At 39.5% G+C, this 18,811-nt stretch overlaps 1 protein-coding gene across 1 annotated transcript in view; it reads right to left on the bottom strand.

Annotated features, from left to right (window-relative positions):
• LOC137503368 (retinol-binding protein pinta-like) overlaps positions 1 to 18,811 on the bottom strand; it is a 62,934-nt gene that overhangs the window by 22,657 nt on the left and 21,466 nt on the right. The window contains exon 2 of the mRNA XM_068230930.1: positions 3,665 to 3,828. Coding sequence (XP_068087031.1) covers positions 3,665 to 3,828 — 164 coding nt within the window. The remainder of the gene's footprint in view (positions 1 to 3,664; positions 3,829 to 18,811) is intronic.

The raw sequence follows: 18,811 nt of genomic DNA, 5'->3' as shown, positions 1-18,811 counted from the left end.
AAGGATCGAACGGGAATATTGTTACTAACAATTATTTTTAAAAAATTAGAAAAACGAGATTGGATTGCTACCTGAAATATACGAGTCGAAGACGGAAGTAACTGCACCAGAATTTTAAGGACGGTACAACAAGAAATCAGCTCAGTGGGACAAAGAACGGATTTTTAGAAGCTACGTTGCGAATTAAGTGGAAGATTAATAATTTCATTAAAAGAACTCCAAGATACGTGAATAGTTGAAAATAAGGGCAACAAGCTTACGTCACCGTAGTCTCTGCTGACGTATTTCACGATATTACCGAAGTGAAGAGTTACAGAAAGGGAATCCTTCAATAACTCGAAATTGAGTGAAGAAAGAGAATTTGATCATTTCAAATTATAAAATTACATCACCCCAAGGAGAATATTCGACAAGTAGATCAACTCTTTCAAAAGGAACAATCTTTGCATTAGACAGTTTCTCACAGCTATTCACAATGGAAATGCCAATTAATCTTATTTGCTATTCTATTCCAACTAGTCCAGAGATGAGCAAGGTGTTCTAAGAAGATGATAAGCCAGACTGCCTAAATGGGTGCCGCCGGATGACGTTGCCGACCGAGATGACTAAGCCCAGAGGAGAACTATACTAATATTTCCCGTCCACCTAGGGAAATAAGAGGCAATGTTTCAATGTGTCCTGTCAGCTGGACATATGACGACTGGAGCTGCTGAATTCAGATAAGTCTTACTTTTAAATTAGTGTAATAATGTTCATATTCAACTGTGAGTGTAATATGATTTATTAATTTGTTCCGTGCGAAATGATTAAGCGACAAGAGTGGTGTGATGAGTTAGAATAAAGGTGGATAGGTAATCTTCAGATATGCATGACAAATCCTCCGATAGGTAGTCAATCAGTGATGAAAGCCTACGTTCGAAATGTGATCCATGTAGTGTAAAATACTGAGTTAGTCAAGGTGACAGTGAGTTGTATGATATGTAAAAGAGCGATGTTGGTACGTGTGTATATTGGTTATAGCCAATGAATGTCAAGTTAGGAACCAGCAGTAGGATATGCTTGCTAGTTAGACAAATGTATTTATGATAATTGGAGGTTATGAAGGAATGAAGGTCATAGTATCTTAAAATATGTCCATGAACCGTGATTAAAATAATAAGGGCCACGATTGTAACAAGTGAACCCGTATTTAGTAAGGAAACAGAATATATTTTTGAAAGTATAATAATAATATTTTAAGAGAAGTTGATACGTGATTGATGATTTAGAATAGTGATGGTTATTGATTCTTCGCGAGGATGAGCACGGTAACGTGGTTATCCACTTAACGGTTTTCATGTAGAGTTTTGCTAATAAGGAAATGAATGTGTAACAGTTTCATGTACTGTTTATCTTACAAGCAAGCATAAAGAAATTCAAATAAGATCGGAGTGACATCTGTTGGTTAGAACGCACACTTGGTAGTGTCAACGAAATCTCAGTTAGGAGGACGAACTAAACACATGTACTGTCACAAATGTTTCCTAATACCAATCTATTCTCAGACGAGAGGAACGTAGTAACTTCTTAGGCGACTTCCTATCACTGATGGCTAAATGAAAATGTAGGAATCATATTCGATGTTCAAGTCTTCACACCATGCACCACTTTAGATAGCATATTTCAGATGAGACTCGTAGAGTAGTCGTTAACAAGTATAATATCGCACGTATGTTTAACTTAAAATGACGAGAGGATTTGGATCTTTAAATGGTATGTGTATCTTATTGGTACTGTTTGAACCTTTTATGAGAACTACATTGATTTAAAAAGAGGACTTATCAGACTTCACGCAGAATAAAACAACGTAAATAAAGGAGCATGAATATTCAATATCCAACATTGTGACTTAATTATGTATCGAAGCATTAGGGAACTATCCTCCCAGGTTAATATCCATAGGTATTTATTAGTATGTTGAGAAAGATAGGAATGATTATATGGCAGTAAATGAATATGAGCTCCGTGGGAGAGCTAATAGTTAATTCAAACCTGTTATGTAATAGGGGAAATTCCAATTCATGAGATATGGTTATAAATCTCAAAATGCGTCCTGGATACCATGAAAAAGACACCCTCAGTCTATATTTTTGCTTATTGGAACTCATGTTGTAAATATTTTTCTTTTCCTTTGCTAGGGTGCACCCAAATGAATTTTTTTAGTTACCCAGATAAGTTTTTTAGTTATCCAGATAAGTTTTTCTTTAGTTACCCAAGTAAGTTTTTAATTACTCATACGAATTTTAATTACCTATGTTAGGAACTATTTCACTAATTTAAGTATTCAAACATATTTGACTTCAATGTTTCAATCTATTAATTGTACGCTTTATTCTGGTTTGATTATTTCTTTAAGGGCCTAAGAGGGAGAATTTGACATTTTCTTTTGGACTTATGATTTTTAATTTCATAGTAATGAGCTGGATCATAATGATATTCAGCTGAATAATGGCTTATGCGGAACTTAATAATTTACCATATACTGTATTCTGTCCCTGATTTTGTGGGCAAACAAGACCTGAGCACTTAGTGCAGTGGATTTCAGTAGATCTATTATAAATGATGACGAAATCAAACAGCTTTTCCTTTAGAACGCATAGTGGGTGCCGGATGTACCAAATACCGGCAGATTCTCCGTAAACATTGCCTACATGTATTTTTGCACGATACCGTCATTTCTTCGGTTCTTCTTTTACCCAGAAATGTGGAAGTGCTGAATGAAGGAGTGATATGGAGCAATTAGAAGAGAAAAGGAAATGATTAATTATATAATCGAATGGAGAAATAGGTAGACTTATGAGGTTAAGCCCATGTTCCCTAGAAATAGGCCAAGTGAACAGTCGATCATACAGTTTCCTTTACCAGATTTTTCTTGTGGAGGATAGCTCAACATTCGAGTTCTGGATTGAAACATTTGTATAATAAACAAATATGTAAAATCTTAAACAGTTCTTTCAATGTGTTCGTAGTTTAGAGACCTAGATTTAAGTAAATGAGAGCGGTAACATCTTGATAGCATAAGAATTAGAATAAGCAACATATGAGAGTCGTTTCTATATGTGATTTAAGTCTTATTTGGCTCCGTATGGTATGCCTTTCTCTTATTCGGAACTCACCACCCAAATTATAGAACTATTTATTTGGAAAGGTCATAATTAAGCTAGCCTGAATATTATGCGTCCTCTGAGAGAGCCGGGAACGGCGCAATATATATATATTTGATTGCTTTTCATCTGAATATAGTGTAGTTGATGCACTTTTGATTTTTAATGTATTTATAATTAAATATAACTATTATTAAATACACAAACATATTTATTAAAGAATGTACATGCGTGCTCTCATGTTTATATTTATCGTTCTTCTTTTATTTTTACTCCCTGCCTCCTTGATCTTGCTAAATGATTACTTCTATGAGTTTTCTATATTTTCTTTCATAGGGCCAAGACGCTGCAGTTTTCTCCCCTACCGGTAACGAAGGTACGATATTAATTCGAGAGGCACTGTTATTCCAAATAAATTCCATTAAAATGAACTATAACAATAAAAAGATTAAGTATGGATGTGTTCAATAAAACACTCATAACTTTTTTTCGTAAATCTCTTTAACACGTTACCACTCTACCTGTTCTCGCTCTAAGATGAGGCTGTGTCAGAATCCACTCCCGAATGTGAGCCAGATCCTCTTGTCTTCTCTCGGGCACCTCGTTAACATTGTTTCTGGCTGCAGCTTCCAACTTCGGGCTCAATGGGCGTATTCCAGGTATGCACCGCTTCATCTTCCACGTCCTTCAACAGAGGCAGAATATGTGTGAAACAAAATGAGGAAAAGAGAGTTTGAAAACTGTGGACAAGTACCATTTTATTATGACCATCATGGTCCTTAAATGCAATCCTCAGAGTCTCACAAATGTTGAGTTTTCTATGAGAGGCATGGCGAATGCTTAGGATTTTACAGGGTGTATTCGTGATTATGTTACAAAGGTTCGGGCATGATGGAGAACGGCAAATGGATCAATTTGAAATAAGGAACTGTAGACCGGAAACGTTCCAGTCAAAAGTTATGATAGGGCCCGGATGTTTATGCAGTAATAGGTCAGAATGCAAACTTACTGAAGCGAGTAATAAGTAGACTACCCACACGACGGTAATGCTATGAGGTTTCAATAACATTAGGGGTTCGGCCCATTATTTAGAAACAAATTTACTTAGTAGGAAATGTCGACTAGCCCGCTCTAACGTAATGTAGTATGAGTAACATAAAATCTAGGGGTTCTAATGGGCCGAGCCCCTAATGTATATGCAAACCTCACAGCATTACCGTCGTGCGGGTAGACTTAACTTATTACTCGCTTCAGTAAGTGTGCATTCTAGCCTATTACTGCATAAACATCCGGGCCCTAGGTATGAATAATCCTGGATCAGACATTCCCTGCAAAATGCATAGGATGAGGAGGTCCTGTTTCATGGCCTCCTCGTTCACCTGATCTCACCCCGACTTGATTTCTTGTTGTGGCGGTATATGAAAAGCCTTGTGCGTGAAACATTTGTCGAGTCTGAAGAGGATCTTTTGGCAAGAATTCTCGCTATCTGCGACGCTGTTCAAACGACACCGGGGATATTCAAATGGGCACGACAGAAATTTTTACGATGTTGTCATGCCTACGTTGACACAGGGGGATGCCATTTCGAATTTTTTTTGGAAATGAAGCAGCTTGTGAAACTTGCGCAGGTAAACGGACTTAATGAGTAGAATTTTGCTTAACGTTTGACTCGATCGTTTCCGGAATTTGGTTCCTTATCTCAAATTGATCCATTTGCCGCCCTACATCATCCCTGAAAGTTTGTTATCATCATGCATACACCCTGCAGAAGCATGACTACAGAGACACTCTCTTAAGATATGGCCATTTCAATTATTTTCCTCAATGTAAAAACCTCAACTAAGGTCAAAGGACATTTCCTACCTTCCAAATGTTATTTTTATAGATAGTTTTTTTACACGTATTGAGTCGTTCTCCTCGCCATTGATTTCCCTCTAGTTTTGCCATGTTCTCAACTGTAGAGGGGTGCCAGGAAGGAACAGTATTGGTCGCATTAGTGCCAAATAGGCTGTCGGAACTGCTTTCTTTATACCTCCCAAGACTCTGTTTGCTTTGCACCTTATTTCCTCACCATTCTTGTTCCATTTTAAAATGCTCATGTCCGTTTATGTGTCCTGAGTAAACCTGCGTCCTCAAGCCACCAAGAAGCTTTAATTCACCGGAGTCTAAGCAGCAATAAATCGAGTCTGCTGGGATCAAGATGTGGGCTACCACTAGTCTTACGTTACCCCTTTTCGACAGTTGGTTTAAAGAACGCCACGCCTTAAGCGTTCTGAGCTTCAGCCAATTGACAATGGAGTAGGCTGATTCACAAGCTACCGTCAATGCTCAACACTTGATCAATGGAGATGGTACCCTAAAGTTTAGCAAATTAAAGTCCGGCTTTGTGGGTAAATGGATAGAATGCTTGCCTTTGGTCCGATGGCCCCGCTTCAATTATCAGAATCAATTCCCTCGTAATCTTAGTTCCCCTCGCTTGGGGACTGGGTGTTGATGACGTCTTCACCATTCATTTCATCCTCATTAGGTCACCACCAAGCTTATACGGATGACACGCACAATAACTATTTTTAATATTATTAAGTTAAAATTTTGAATTTTCCAGCATTGCCAGCGGTCGTACCCATCGTTAATAGGTACTCTTGGAGAGTTCGGTGGCACCCGGTACGGCTGGCCGCCTGGACGAGGCCTGAACCGGTGAGTGACGTCACAGCGCGCTGCGGGCTGCTAGCTAAGATGCTACACTGGCTACATGTTATGACGGTTATACTAAATTTAGAGCTGTTTTGCCACTCAGCATACATGAAAATGTCACAAGGAGCATTATTCTGCATGTTTCCTTTCCCTTGATCTGTCAGCTTATCATCTAGTTCGTACGGTTAATATTTACCTGAAGAAAGTAACTTAGTCCGCCTCTGTGGTGTAGTGGTTAGTGTGATTAGCTGCCACCCCTCGGAGGCTCGGGTTCAATTCCCGGCTCTGCCTCGAAATTTGAAAAGTGGTACGAGGGCTGGAACGGGGTCCACTCAGCCTCGGGAGGTCAACTGAGTAGAGGTGGGTTCGATTCCGACCTCAGCAATCCTGTAAGTGGTTTTCCGTCGTTTCCCACTTCTCCTCCAGGCATGTGCCGGGATGGTACCTAACTTAAGACCACAGCCGCTTCCTTCCCCTCTTCCTTGCCTGTCCCATCCAGCCTTCCCATCCCTCCACAAGGCCCCTGTTCAGCATAGCAGGTGAGGCCGCCTGGGCGAGGTACTGGTCATTCTCCCCAGTTGTATCCCCGACCTAGAGTCTGAAGCTCCAGGACACTGCCCTTGATGCGGTAGAGGTGGGATCCCTCGCTGAGTCTGAGGGAAAAACCAACCCTGGAGGATAAACCGATTAAGAAAGAAAGAAAGAAAGTAACTTAAATTATCTTGGATATGTGATATAGATTATGTTCCTATATGTATGTAATATTTGTTACACCTTCTTTTGAACAGCGGAGTACTAGGAATGTCTCTAATTTCAACCGGCAGGGAATTCCGTAGGCGGATAGTAGCGGGAACGAATGAATCACTGTAAACAACACCACCTAGATATAAGGCCTGAGCACAAAACCAAGATGGCTGACAATAGAGGCAATCATCATAATGCCACTATGGCATCCTACCATATGTTTTAATTGATCTGGCTACTTAAACCTCAAAATAATTACCCACAAACCCTCATTCTTTCCTATAAAAGTCACTTACACCTTCCAAAAGCGATTTCTGAAAAATCAGGGATAGTTGATACACAAGGTGTCTAAATAATGCTGAAAATCAAGTGAGGTTCAAGAATTACAGAATACCGAAATTCATAATAAATGTTTTATTTCGTCCCCCACCCACAAAAATAATTGAAAGCAACAACACACTTATTTACATAAATGCAGATTCGCATGAAATTCAGTCCTGTTGACAAATAACACGTTTCTTCCTCGTCAGTGCGATCTTTAACATGGAGCTTTTTTTTCTTACAATAATTATCCAAAAGAATGTTTGTTGAAGTCCATACCAGTTTTTTACAAACACATTCTGATGTATGTCTGTTATTGTACATATCTGGCTCCCACAAACAACCTCCCTATGATCATTTACTAAAAAAAACTCTGTTTCAAAATCTGTACCTAATTTTGTTACTACCAGATAATTATGTATTATTACATTGATAACAGACATTTCGGGGAACAAAAGCCTACCCCTACTCTTATTTCTAATTAGATTATATGCCTCATCATCAGCATCAATGAAGTCCACAGTAACAAGAATTCCTTTACAGTGTTCACATTTCAAATATTTTGAGACACTATAGCAACAATATCCCGCTAAATAGACTAAAATTGGCATGTCATTGTTACAGTTTTCAATATCCTGTAAACTTATATGTACATCTTACACAATGAATTATCAAAATCCAAAAAGGCAGAGGATTCAGGAGGCGGGTCAGAGAACCCATCTACTTCAATCTCCCCAAATGTGTTTGGTCTTATCTTTAGAGTCAGAGATGGCAGAAACCTTAACTTCTTTTCAACTTCAAACAACTGCCTCAAAGAAATATTGTACTGCCCTCCTGCAAGCTGCCTATATTTCCCAAACCTGTCCTCTAATATGTCTGTTTGAAATTTTCCTAATAGGACATATGCAAAATTAAATTTTGACAAACAATATTCTATCAACATAAACAATCCTTCAGTTGTCAATATCAAAGCAGCCATTGTTTCAGATGATAATGAACCTTTTCCACCTAGATCTCTCCACTTTACTAGCCATTGTAGGAATTTCTTCAAATATTCAAGCCCTTCCCCTGAATTCGAAGAGACTGGACACATTAAGCTGTTGTTGAGCCTTACCCCTTTACCTGGTGTTTTGACATTGACAACAGCCCAGCAATCTATTATCATTTTGATATATGAGGCTGTTTCTTTATAATATGGTAGCTTACACTTTTCACCTAACACTTTCAGCCCTTCTATAACATTGTCATCGAACACTTGCAGAGCTAATTTTACATTCTGCCCTTCAAATGATGAAGAACTTAATGCTTTGAGAGACAGACCATAACCATATTTTATGAACTTTTCATGCTCAAGATCATATAATTTCTTAATTGTAAGAAAAGAAGCACACTGCACTGCACTGTTATCTTCAAAATCAGGGACGTTCATGCACATATTCTCATCCTTTCGATTTAGCCAGTTATTGCGAATACATTTGAGCAAGTGAACACTATCAAACACAAAGAAAAGTGGTCTGCTCTCATCAGCAGGATGCGGAAAAACACATTTCAATTCATTTTCAGGTGAAAATTTTTTGCATGCATTTTCTGTTTACAGAACTATTATCTCTAACAACACAAACAACTTTAAACCCTGTTTCCTCTAATCCTATAATAACTTTTCTTAGTACACCATGCAAATATTCTCCAGTAATTGATTTTACAGGTAATATGTGAGCTACTTCCTTAAAATCAGATAACAAACTTGAAACCATAAAACAATAAGCACCTGTTGCTAACTGCTCATCATTGAATGCTTTACCAACAACATTACCACATTTATAGTCCACTAATGGTTTAACATGAATTTCATCCATCATAAGCACAATGAAATTATCATTATCATTGCCAGAAAATGTATCCCTTATATACTTCAGGAAATTGTTATCATGCTGTTCTATTCTAGGATCTACTTTTAAAGAAGAAGAAAGCCTCCTGATGGTACATGGATGAGGCAGATACAATAAATTGAGATGTCTGTGGTATGCATAGCATTGGGGTGAAATGGACTGCAATATTGAAGATAAAATCAGAAAGGAAGGACTATAAATCATCCTCTCGTGTGACCAAAGTGCAATCTGTTCAATCATGAATTCAAGTGGTCCTTTTAGTCTCGGTTCTAACATGCTGACTTGTTTCAAAAGGTTCGCTGCTAAACCTAAAATGTCATTAGTGCTGTTTGCACTGTGAACCTCAGAACTTAACGTGTCAACTTTTTCAAGAAGCACTGAAATTTCATCCAGGTCCTTTACAGACTGTCGGAAACGAAAGTTACCGATACTGTCTAATTTGATGTTATTATAGTATACACTTAACTCCAAAGTTTCATTGATAACTATAGAACTAATTATTTCAGGTTCAGGGTTCAACACAATTTTAACTATTACTATATTTACACCTTTGTGAAGTATGTCCCATGATTCACCTACATTCAGATTATTTAACTTGTCTTTCAGGTCAGTGAAGTTAGAAAATGTTATTCTATTCTTGTGTAAATTATATTCTACTTCACTCTCCTCGATTGCTGCCTGGATATTTTCATTTCTCTTCTTCTTCTTCTCTTCAGGACCTTCTCGATACGTTTTTGAACTACTCAAATACGTTGGGCAATTTGGCAAAAGTGAAGGAACAGCACTGGGGATAAGTCGTGGAACCTTCAGTGGTAGAAGTAGTATAATTGGATGGTTCGGCGGCCTCCTCCCGCGGGAAATTTGAATTCTGGCGGGAAATTTGAATTTTTGCGGGAAATTTGAATTTTGGCGGGAGATTTGAATTTGTAAACAAAGCCACGTGCTTTTTGACAGCTGTCATCGACAACAACGCATCGCTAACCTCACTGCTGCCATATCTAGATTATATAAATATATGAAAACAATATGAAATAAAACATTTGCTAATAAAAAATGCATAACCTAGTATCTAGTTACTTACCACTGAATACTTCGTTGGAATGAAATTCTCGCGCTTTATTGCACATATCCATTTCTTTTTTAGATCTTCAACTTTCGGAAATCTAAAAATCTGTACTTTGCTATTGGCACTGTAGTTTCCCCTACAATTAGGCACACAACATTTGTAGACCATTATTGTATTTGTATGACAAATTTACGGATCACTTTCACAAGGCATTGCCTCAACAGTCCGCCATTTTCCTTTTAATCTCGACACCATGCACAGGCCTTATATCTAGGTGGTGTTGCTGTAACTAGTAGTGTGATGAGTAGGGAAAATTAGCAGGGAGTTAGTTATGAAGTTCTGTGTCGATTGCGGACACCTCATTAACAGTCTCGATTGCGGACACAAAATATTTGGGTTCCAGGGTTTTCCACTCCTCTTCAACCCGTCTTACCAATCCAGTTCTGCTCTAGTTGCCATACTGAACGTTAGCTCTACCACCGTGTTGAGTTTTTAGTTCGTTTGCTTGTTTCTGCTATTTAATCGTTGTGCTATTACGGAGTTTTTCGAAACGGAGGAAGGTAACCCATGTGCCTTATTGGATGGTTATAGTTACAGACACTTTAGAATGAGTAAAACTGGTGTTTCTATGGTGTAGTGGTTAGTGTGATTAGCTGTCACCCCCGGAGGCTCGGGTACGAGGACTGGAACGGGGTCCACTCAGCCTCGGAAGGTCAAATGAGTAGAAGTAGGTTCTATTCCCATTTCAATCATCCTGGAAGTGGTTTTCCGTGGTTTCCCATTTCTCCTCCAGGCAAATGCCGGCATGGTACATAACTAAAGGCCACGACCACTTTCTTCCCTGCTCCCTGTCTATCCCTTCCAATCTTCCCATCCCCTCACAAGGTCCCTGTTCAGCATAGCCTGGCGAGGAACTGGTCCTCCTCCCCAGTTGTATCCCCGACTCAGTGTCTCACGCTCCAGAACACTACCCTTGATTCGGTAGAGGTGGGATCCCTCGCTGAGTCCGGGGGAAAACCAACCCTGGAGGGTAAACGGATTAAGTAAGTAGGTAAAAATGGTCTTACCACATGGATTTGTTTGAAGAAGAAAACGAAGGAGTGCAAAGGAAAATTATTTACTAAAGGTAAGTAACATAAGGACGTGGGTTCGAATCCCCGTCAGCAAGTCGTAAAATTTAAGAAACGAGATTTCCACTTCCGGATGTGCACATGGCCCTGAGGTTCACTCAGCCTACACCAAAAATGAGTACCAGGTTAATTCCTGACGGCAAAGGCGGCCGGGCGTAGAGTTAACCACTCTACCCCCATCAAGTGCCGAGGTTACTTATAGTGGAAGCCTTGACCTTCCACCCCTCCAAGGGCCTTCATGGCCTGTACGGAGATGACTTTGCTTTGCTTTATGTAACATAACTTATCTTAACAGATTTTAGAAATTTTAATGTGTATACCTGTCTATTAGGTTTCAACGCTGATTCATTTAAACTTTAGTTGCAAATATATTAAAGTACATTATATTTACTATTTGTGATCCAGTTTCATTTTTTCCATATTGATAAACATGAAATCTCATGTGTTGTGAAGCGTGTAGAAAATTTTTAATGTAATTTGGTTGTATTTATTAACAACCAAAGTACCTAATTGTTTTGATTATTAAATATATGTTAATCTTATTTAATTATACATACAAACATACATACATTATCATTATAGACTGTTATGCCTTTCAGCGTTCAGTCTGCAAGCCTCTGAGAATTTACTAAACGTCGCCACAATCCTCGATTTGCAACTAGTATTGTGGCCTCATTTAGTTCTACACCTCTTATCTTTAAATCGTTAGAAACCGAATATAACCATCATCGTCTTGGTCTCCCTCTACTTCTCTTACCCTCCATAACAGAGTCCATTATTCTCCTAGGTAACCTATCCTCCTCCATTCGCCTCACATCACCCCACAACCGAAACCGGTTTATGCGTACAGCTTCATCCATCGAGTTCATTTCTAAATTAGCCTTTATCTCCTCATTCCGAGTACCCTCCTGCCATTGTTCCCACCTGTTTGTACCAACAATCATTCTTGCTACTTTCATGTCTGTTACTTCTAACTTATGAATAAGATATCCTGAGTCCACCCAGCTTTCGCTCCCTTAAAGCAAAGTTGGTCTGAAAACAGACCGATGTAAAGATAGTTTCGTCTGGGAGCTGACTTCAATCTTACAGAATACTGTTGATCGCAACTGCGATCTGACTGCATTAGCTTTACGACACCATGATTCAATCTCACTTACTATATTACCATCCTGGGAGAATACACAACCTAAATACTTGAAATTATCGACCTGTTCGAGCTTTGTATCACCAATCTGACATTCAATTCTGTTGAATTTCTTACCTACTGACATCAATTTAGTCTTCGAGAGGCTAATTTTCATACCATACTCATTGCACCTATTTTCAAGTTCCAGGATATTAGACTGCAGGTTTTCGGCACAGTCTGCCATTAAGACCAAGTCGTCAGCATAGGCCAAACTGCTTACTACATTTCCACCTAACTGAATCCCTCCCTGCCATTTTATACCTTTCAGCAGATGATCCATGTAAACTACGAACAGCAAAGGAGAAAGATTACAGCCTTGTCTAACCCCTGTATGTACCCTGAACCAACAACGCATTCTTTCATCAATTCTCACTGAAGCCCAATTGTCAACATAAATGCCTTTATTTGATTTTAATAATCTACCTTTAATTCCATAGTCCCCCAGTATGGCGAATATCTTTTCCCTCGGTACCCTGTCATACGCTTTCTCTAGATCTACGAGACATAAACACAACTGCCTATTCCTCTCGTAGCATTTTTCAATTACCTGGCACATACTGAAAATCTGATCCTGGCAGCCTCTCTGTGGTCTGAAACCACACTGGTTTTCATACAACATCCTCTCAACCACTGATCGCACCCTCCCTACCAAGATGCCAGTGAATACTTTGCCTGGTATACTAATCAATGAGATACCTCGATAGTTGTTGCAATCCTTCCTGTTCCCTTACTTATAGATAGGTGCAATTACTGCTTTTGTCCAATCTGAAGGTACCTTACCAACACTCCACGCTAATTTTACTACTCTATGAAGCCATTTCATCCCTGCCTTCCCACTATACTTCACCATTTCAGGTCTAATTTCATCTATTCCTGCTGCTTTATGGCAATGGAGTTTATTTACTATCCTTTCCACTTCCTCAAGCATAATTTCACCATCATCATTTTCCTCCTCCCCATGAGCTTGGCTGTTTGGAACACCACCATGATGATTTCCTTTTACATTGAGAAGATGTTCAAAATATTTCATTATTAATATTTAATTACTAATTATTATTTATTTCCTTTCATATTTTAGGTAACGAAGTCGTGAAAATTGCAAATCATGATAGCATACCTTATGAGGCTCAACTGGATGTAAAACAAGCAATATTTCGTGGAAAGAAACGGGACAGAGAAGAGCCTAGTTCTTCTATACCTCAGATTCATTCTGAAGAACTTCAAAATTTGCCTAATAAAGGATATGAACTTGTAGCATACATTCCTCAGTTTACAAATATTAAACATTCAATGTACTATGGAAGGAATAAGGATCACGGAGTGCAGAAAGAACCGAAGTTAGCGTCAGAAATCATCCTCAGTGAAGAATTGTTGAAAATATTTGACGGAAAGAGCTTTCTCCTTTCAGGTGACGGCACAGATGACAGAATGTTAATTTTTGCCAGTTCTTTAGCTAAGGAAATGTTGCGAGAAAAAGCGTTGTTTCGTCTTAAATTAAGAGTGTAAGCAACCAGTTCGCCCAAATATACACATACATGTGGACCTGAGAAGCAGTGAAAGTGAAGCTAACATCACTCCTATTGTATTTGGAATTCTTCCTGACAAAAACAGAGGGAACATATATTTGGATGATCGAAAACATTGTGCAAACTGTACCAGAGTGGAAACCAGAGAAATTCACGGTAGACTTTGAGACTGGTGCTAAGAGAAACATTTCCTCAATCTGAGATTCACGGCTGTTTTTTCCATTTCACGCAGCGTCTGTGGAGGAAGGTTCAGGAAAGGGGAATGACGACTCCTTACCAGGGAAACGAAGAAATCAGACGAAATGTAAGAAAATGTGATGCACTTGATTTCCTTAAGCCTGAAGATGTAGAGATTGGATGGATTCTAATTCACAGTCAAGCTCCGCCGGGTGTGAAATTAACAGAATTTTTCGACTTTATTGTTGAGCAATGGGTGCTAAATGAGTCTATCCCGCTGGAGATGTGGAACTGTTTTAACGTTAGACATAGAACAAACAATACCATTGAAGGGAGGAATTACAAAATCAATAGTAACATTGGAAGGCCTCACCCAAGAATAAAAGATCTCATCACCTATCTAAAGCTGGAAGCAAAGAATTCAGATCATTCAATTATGCCGATGGACCTAAATTTCAAAGGATCTAAAAGAAAAAGAAAATACTGCAAACTCGACGAAAGATTTGCTCGAAGCACGAGGAAGCACAATGAGGATGGCAACTGGGAAAAGTTTTTGGACGTAATGTCATTTATCCTCAGAATGGAGTAAGCGTAAGTGTACCCCACAGTCGGCAGCCCTGAAGATGGTTTTCCGTGGGAGCTGAATGGACTCAGGATATCTTATTCATAAGTTAGAAGTAACAGACATGAAAGTAGCAAGAATGATTGCTGGTACAAACAGATGGGAACAATTGCAGGAGGGTACTCGGAATGAGGAGATAAAGGCTAATTTAGGAAAGAACTCGATGGATAAAGCTGTACGCATAAACCGGCTTCGGTGGTGGGGTCATGTGAGGCGAATGGAGGAGGATAGGTTACCTAGGAGAATAATGGACTCTGCTTAAGACAAGTAGACGTAGACCAAGACGATGATGGTTAGACTCGGTTTCTAACGATTTAAAGATAAGAGGTATAGAACTAAATGTGGCCACAACACTTTTTGCAAATCGAGGATTGTGGCGACGTTTAGTAAATTCACAGAGGCTTGCAGACTGAACGCTGAAAGGCATAACAGTCTATAATGATAATGTATGTATGTATGTATGTATGTATGTATGTAAATGCTGGGGCTGTACCTTAAAGCCACGGCCGCTTCCTTCCCATTCCTAGGCCTTTCCTATCAAATCGTCGCCATAAGACGTATCTGTGTCGGTGCGACGTAAAGCAAATAGCAACAGAAAACGTAAGTGTCGTTCCTTCAAAAAAAAAAAAAACGTATGTTGTAAATAAGAGTGCCAACGGCCGTAGCCGTGTTGAAACACCGGATCCCGTGAGATCTCCGAAGTTAAGCAACATTGGGCGTGGTCAGGAGTTGGATGGGTTGCCACGCGCTGTTGGTGGGGGGTAAGGGAATGGAGGAGCGGAATGGAACTGGCCACCCTACCGCACGTAAACTCCGGCTCAGGAACACCTCTGCGGAGGTTCGAACCTGCCTTCGGGCAGAATAACCCTTACCTTAGCTAAATAAGAGTGTATTATTAACGGTGTGTATGTAAAATTATCACGAATATGATAGATGAGAAATAATTATAAGCAAAGCAAAGTCAGCTCCGCACAGGCCATGAAGGCCCTTGGAGGAGTGGAAGGTAAGGGCTTCTCCATTGTTAACCTCGGCACGTGATGGGGTAGAGTGGTTAGCTCAACGTCTGGCCACCTTTGCCCCCAGGAATTAACCTAGTACTCATTTTTGGTGTAGGCTGAGTGAACTTCAGGGCCATATGCACCTCCGGAAGTGGAAATCTCATTTCTTAAATTTTACGGCTTCCTGACGGGGATTCGAACCCACGTCCTTCCGGGCGAACCGACCACGCTTTTACCGCCACGGCCAGACAGCCCCTGAAAAATAATTATAAGTCTAAATTTATACGTAAATAATTAGTAGTAAAAACGACAAACTTCTTAAAAAGTGCAAACAGTTATTCTGACAAAGCAAAATAGCAGCTGATTATGGGACTAGGTCTTCATTATTTTGAAGGCCGAGTACGGTTAACCATGCGGGTTCTTGGCGTCCGTGGGTCTTCCGACCACCTGCCGTTAACTTCATGTGCGGATCTACACGGCAGGCCTACCTCGAAAATAAGCAAGCTGCTCTAAAAAAGGGCAGGCAGCCCCGGTTAGCGCTAAGAACGAATCTTTATGCACTTGCACAAGTAAGAAAAGTGCAATATAGATAGTTTATTTCACGAAGGCTTGTCTGTAGGAAATAGGCACATGGAGGCTATCGACAATCGAGATTGTTTACAATAAAGACGCAAATGAAAGGGGAAAACCCTGGAACGAGTTGGCACTCTTCCCATATATTTTGTGTCCGCAATCGCGACGACACCAGTTATGACCTTGTTTGCAGACTATTCCTGGATGATAGGTACTGAAGGTCATCTCTCAAGTAAACCGGTTTTTCGCTCCGTAGAACACTATGAATAGGGCCCGGATGTTTATGCAATAATAGGTTAGAATGCAAACTTACTGAAGCGAGTGAAAAGTAAAGTCTACCTGCAGGGCGGTAATGCTATAAGGTTTGCATAAATATTAGGGGTTCGGCCCATTAGAACCCCTAATGTTTATGCAAACCTCATAGCATTACCGCCCTGCAGGTAGACTTTACTTTTCACTCGCTTCAGTAAGTTCGCATTCTAACCTATTACTGCATAAACATCCCAGCCCTAAATTATGAATAACTGACACAGAGTGCAGCTTTCGCCTCTCCTCCAAATATAGGCAAAATAACTGATTAAGGTAGGGGGAGGTATGGCAATGTCTCGGTTTATTGAAGATAAAGCGGATACATGCGTTGTAATTTGGTACTGAGTGTGCTGTTTAAATTGTTGTATATAACGTCTCCGTAAACGAAAATGGGTAGAATTAAACTTTGTATAAATAATTTCTTTGTGTTAAATGGGACACGATCTCTTAGCCTGTTAAATGAGTGTAGTGTGTAGAAAGTTCCCTGGCAGATTTTTGTTGCGTATTCAGACCGGGTTAGTGTTTTGTCAATGGTTAGGCCAAGATTCTTTCAAACCGATTTCTGTTCCTTGGTTTTTCTTCTCCAATTTACTGTGGTTATTCTTAGATACACATTGTTGACGTCCTGTGAGATATGACTGCAGCTAAGATAAAGGTGTAGGGGAAAATATTATATCTTCGAATTTTGCCAATAATATGTCTCTGTCTACGCAGACTTTACTTAAGTCTAATAGTATGACAACGGTCCATTATTAATTGAATGACATTGGTAACTTTCAATAATGCTTTGGTAGTGCTGTGGTTAAGTCGGAGTCCTTATCGATATCTGTCCAGTAGGTTGCGTACCGAATTCGATAGCTGCAGTCGCTTAAATGCGGCCAGTATCCACTAATCGGGAGATAGTGGCTTCGAGCCCTACTGTCGGCAGCGCTGAAGATGGTTTTCCGTGGTTTACCATTTTCACACCAGGAAAATGCCGGGGCTGTATCTTAATTAAGGCCGAGGCCACTTCCTTCCAATACCTAGGCTTTCCTATCCCATCGTCGCCGTAAGACGTATCTGTGTCGGTGCGACGTAAAGCAAATAGTAGTAGGTTGCGTTTTTTAAGATAAATAGAGAATTGTTTGTGTACGATTTTTTCGATTATTTTACCTAGGCGGGGTAATATACAAATTGGTCGAAAGTCTTCTGGGTTGCTTGGGTTCTCTTGTTTTTCTAAAGGTTGTATTATGGCACACTTCCATTCCGAAGGAAAAATCCTAGAGTTTATAATGTGTGTGATTATAGGGAGAAAAATTTCCGGAAGTTTTTTTATCTGCGGCAAGTTTATTCCATCACAACCACTTGCTTCCGATTTTATTTCAGAGATTACGATCCTAACGTCATGTGGTGTAACATGGAAAAACTGTTCAACCCTTTGCACCTCTTGTAAGTAATTTTTATTTTTAATGCAGAAATTGTGTTTTAGGAATTTGTATGATGAAAGTTTTAAGTGCAAAGGATTGTAATTTATATCGTGGCCGAAAAATCCAAAATGTGAAATATCCAATATATCCCCATTTTTAATGCTTTAAAATTAAAATTTCTTAAAACCCTCTCTTAGCACTCTCTTACACAATTATACGAACATGTCCTTAAAATCTGCCTGCTGCCATTTCTTGATGGATTCAGTATTTTTGCATCCATCTCTTGGTACAGGCCAGAGTAAAGTGTAGCTTCCACCGAAGTCCCAGTCTCATCCATGGCTGTGAAAATATGGAAGCTGCTGGGGTATGGGTGGTGCTGAGTAATGACATTCAGAGCACGACTAGTGCATCTGAGTGTTATGACAGGTGTTGCTCATAGGGTCAGTCGTTCTGCAATAGTACTTTCTGACCCAGTGAGGAAAGCCATGGCAAACTACCTCACTCCTCGTCTTGCCTAGTACGCCTCATTTTGGTGCTGCCATTGGTTTTTGCGGTTTCCTTATAACCGCATAACCTTTGGTGGTGCTATTTGAAGATCCAACCAGCCTCTGGGCTGATGACCTAACAGACAGATCCTTAAAATTTGATTCCTCTATATGTACTGGTCTCTGCTAGGCGTTTATAAGTCCAGTAGTGGCAATTGGGAATGCTTAGACAAGAAAATGTACCTGGGTCTGGGGGGGGTATATAAATCAAAATTGAAAAACAGGTATAAAATGGTGATTTATTGATGCTCTCTGAGCGAATTTCTATAGAGACTTAAAGGGGTTGACAGTCTACAAACTGAAGTGCAGCAACAATAGATTTTTGAGATTTTGATTCAATACTAAACAAAAGAACCTTCACCAATATTACACTTGCATTACTTTTAAATAGAAGTATGGTGTGATTATTCTATTAAAAATCACATAGTATTTGGGTACACTGTAAGAAACTAACAGACACTAGACAGCCAGGCAGGATGACG

This window comes from Anabrus simplex, chromosome X (assembly GCF_040414725.1).
Source record: "Anabrus simplex isolate iqAnaSimp1 chromosome X, ASM4041472v1, whole genome shotgun sequence".
NCBI classification, from domain to species: Eukaryota; Metazoa; Arthropoda; class Insecta; order Orthoptera; family Tettigoniidae; genus Anabrus; species Anabrus simplex.
The sequence above is the reverse complement of the archived record's forward strand: the minus strand, read 5'-3'. Positions and strand labels throughout refer to the sequence as shown.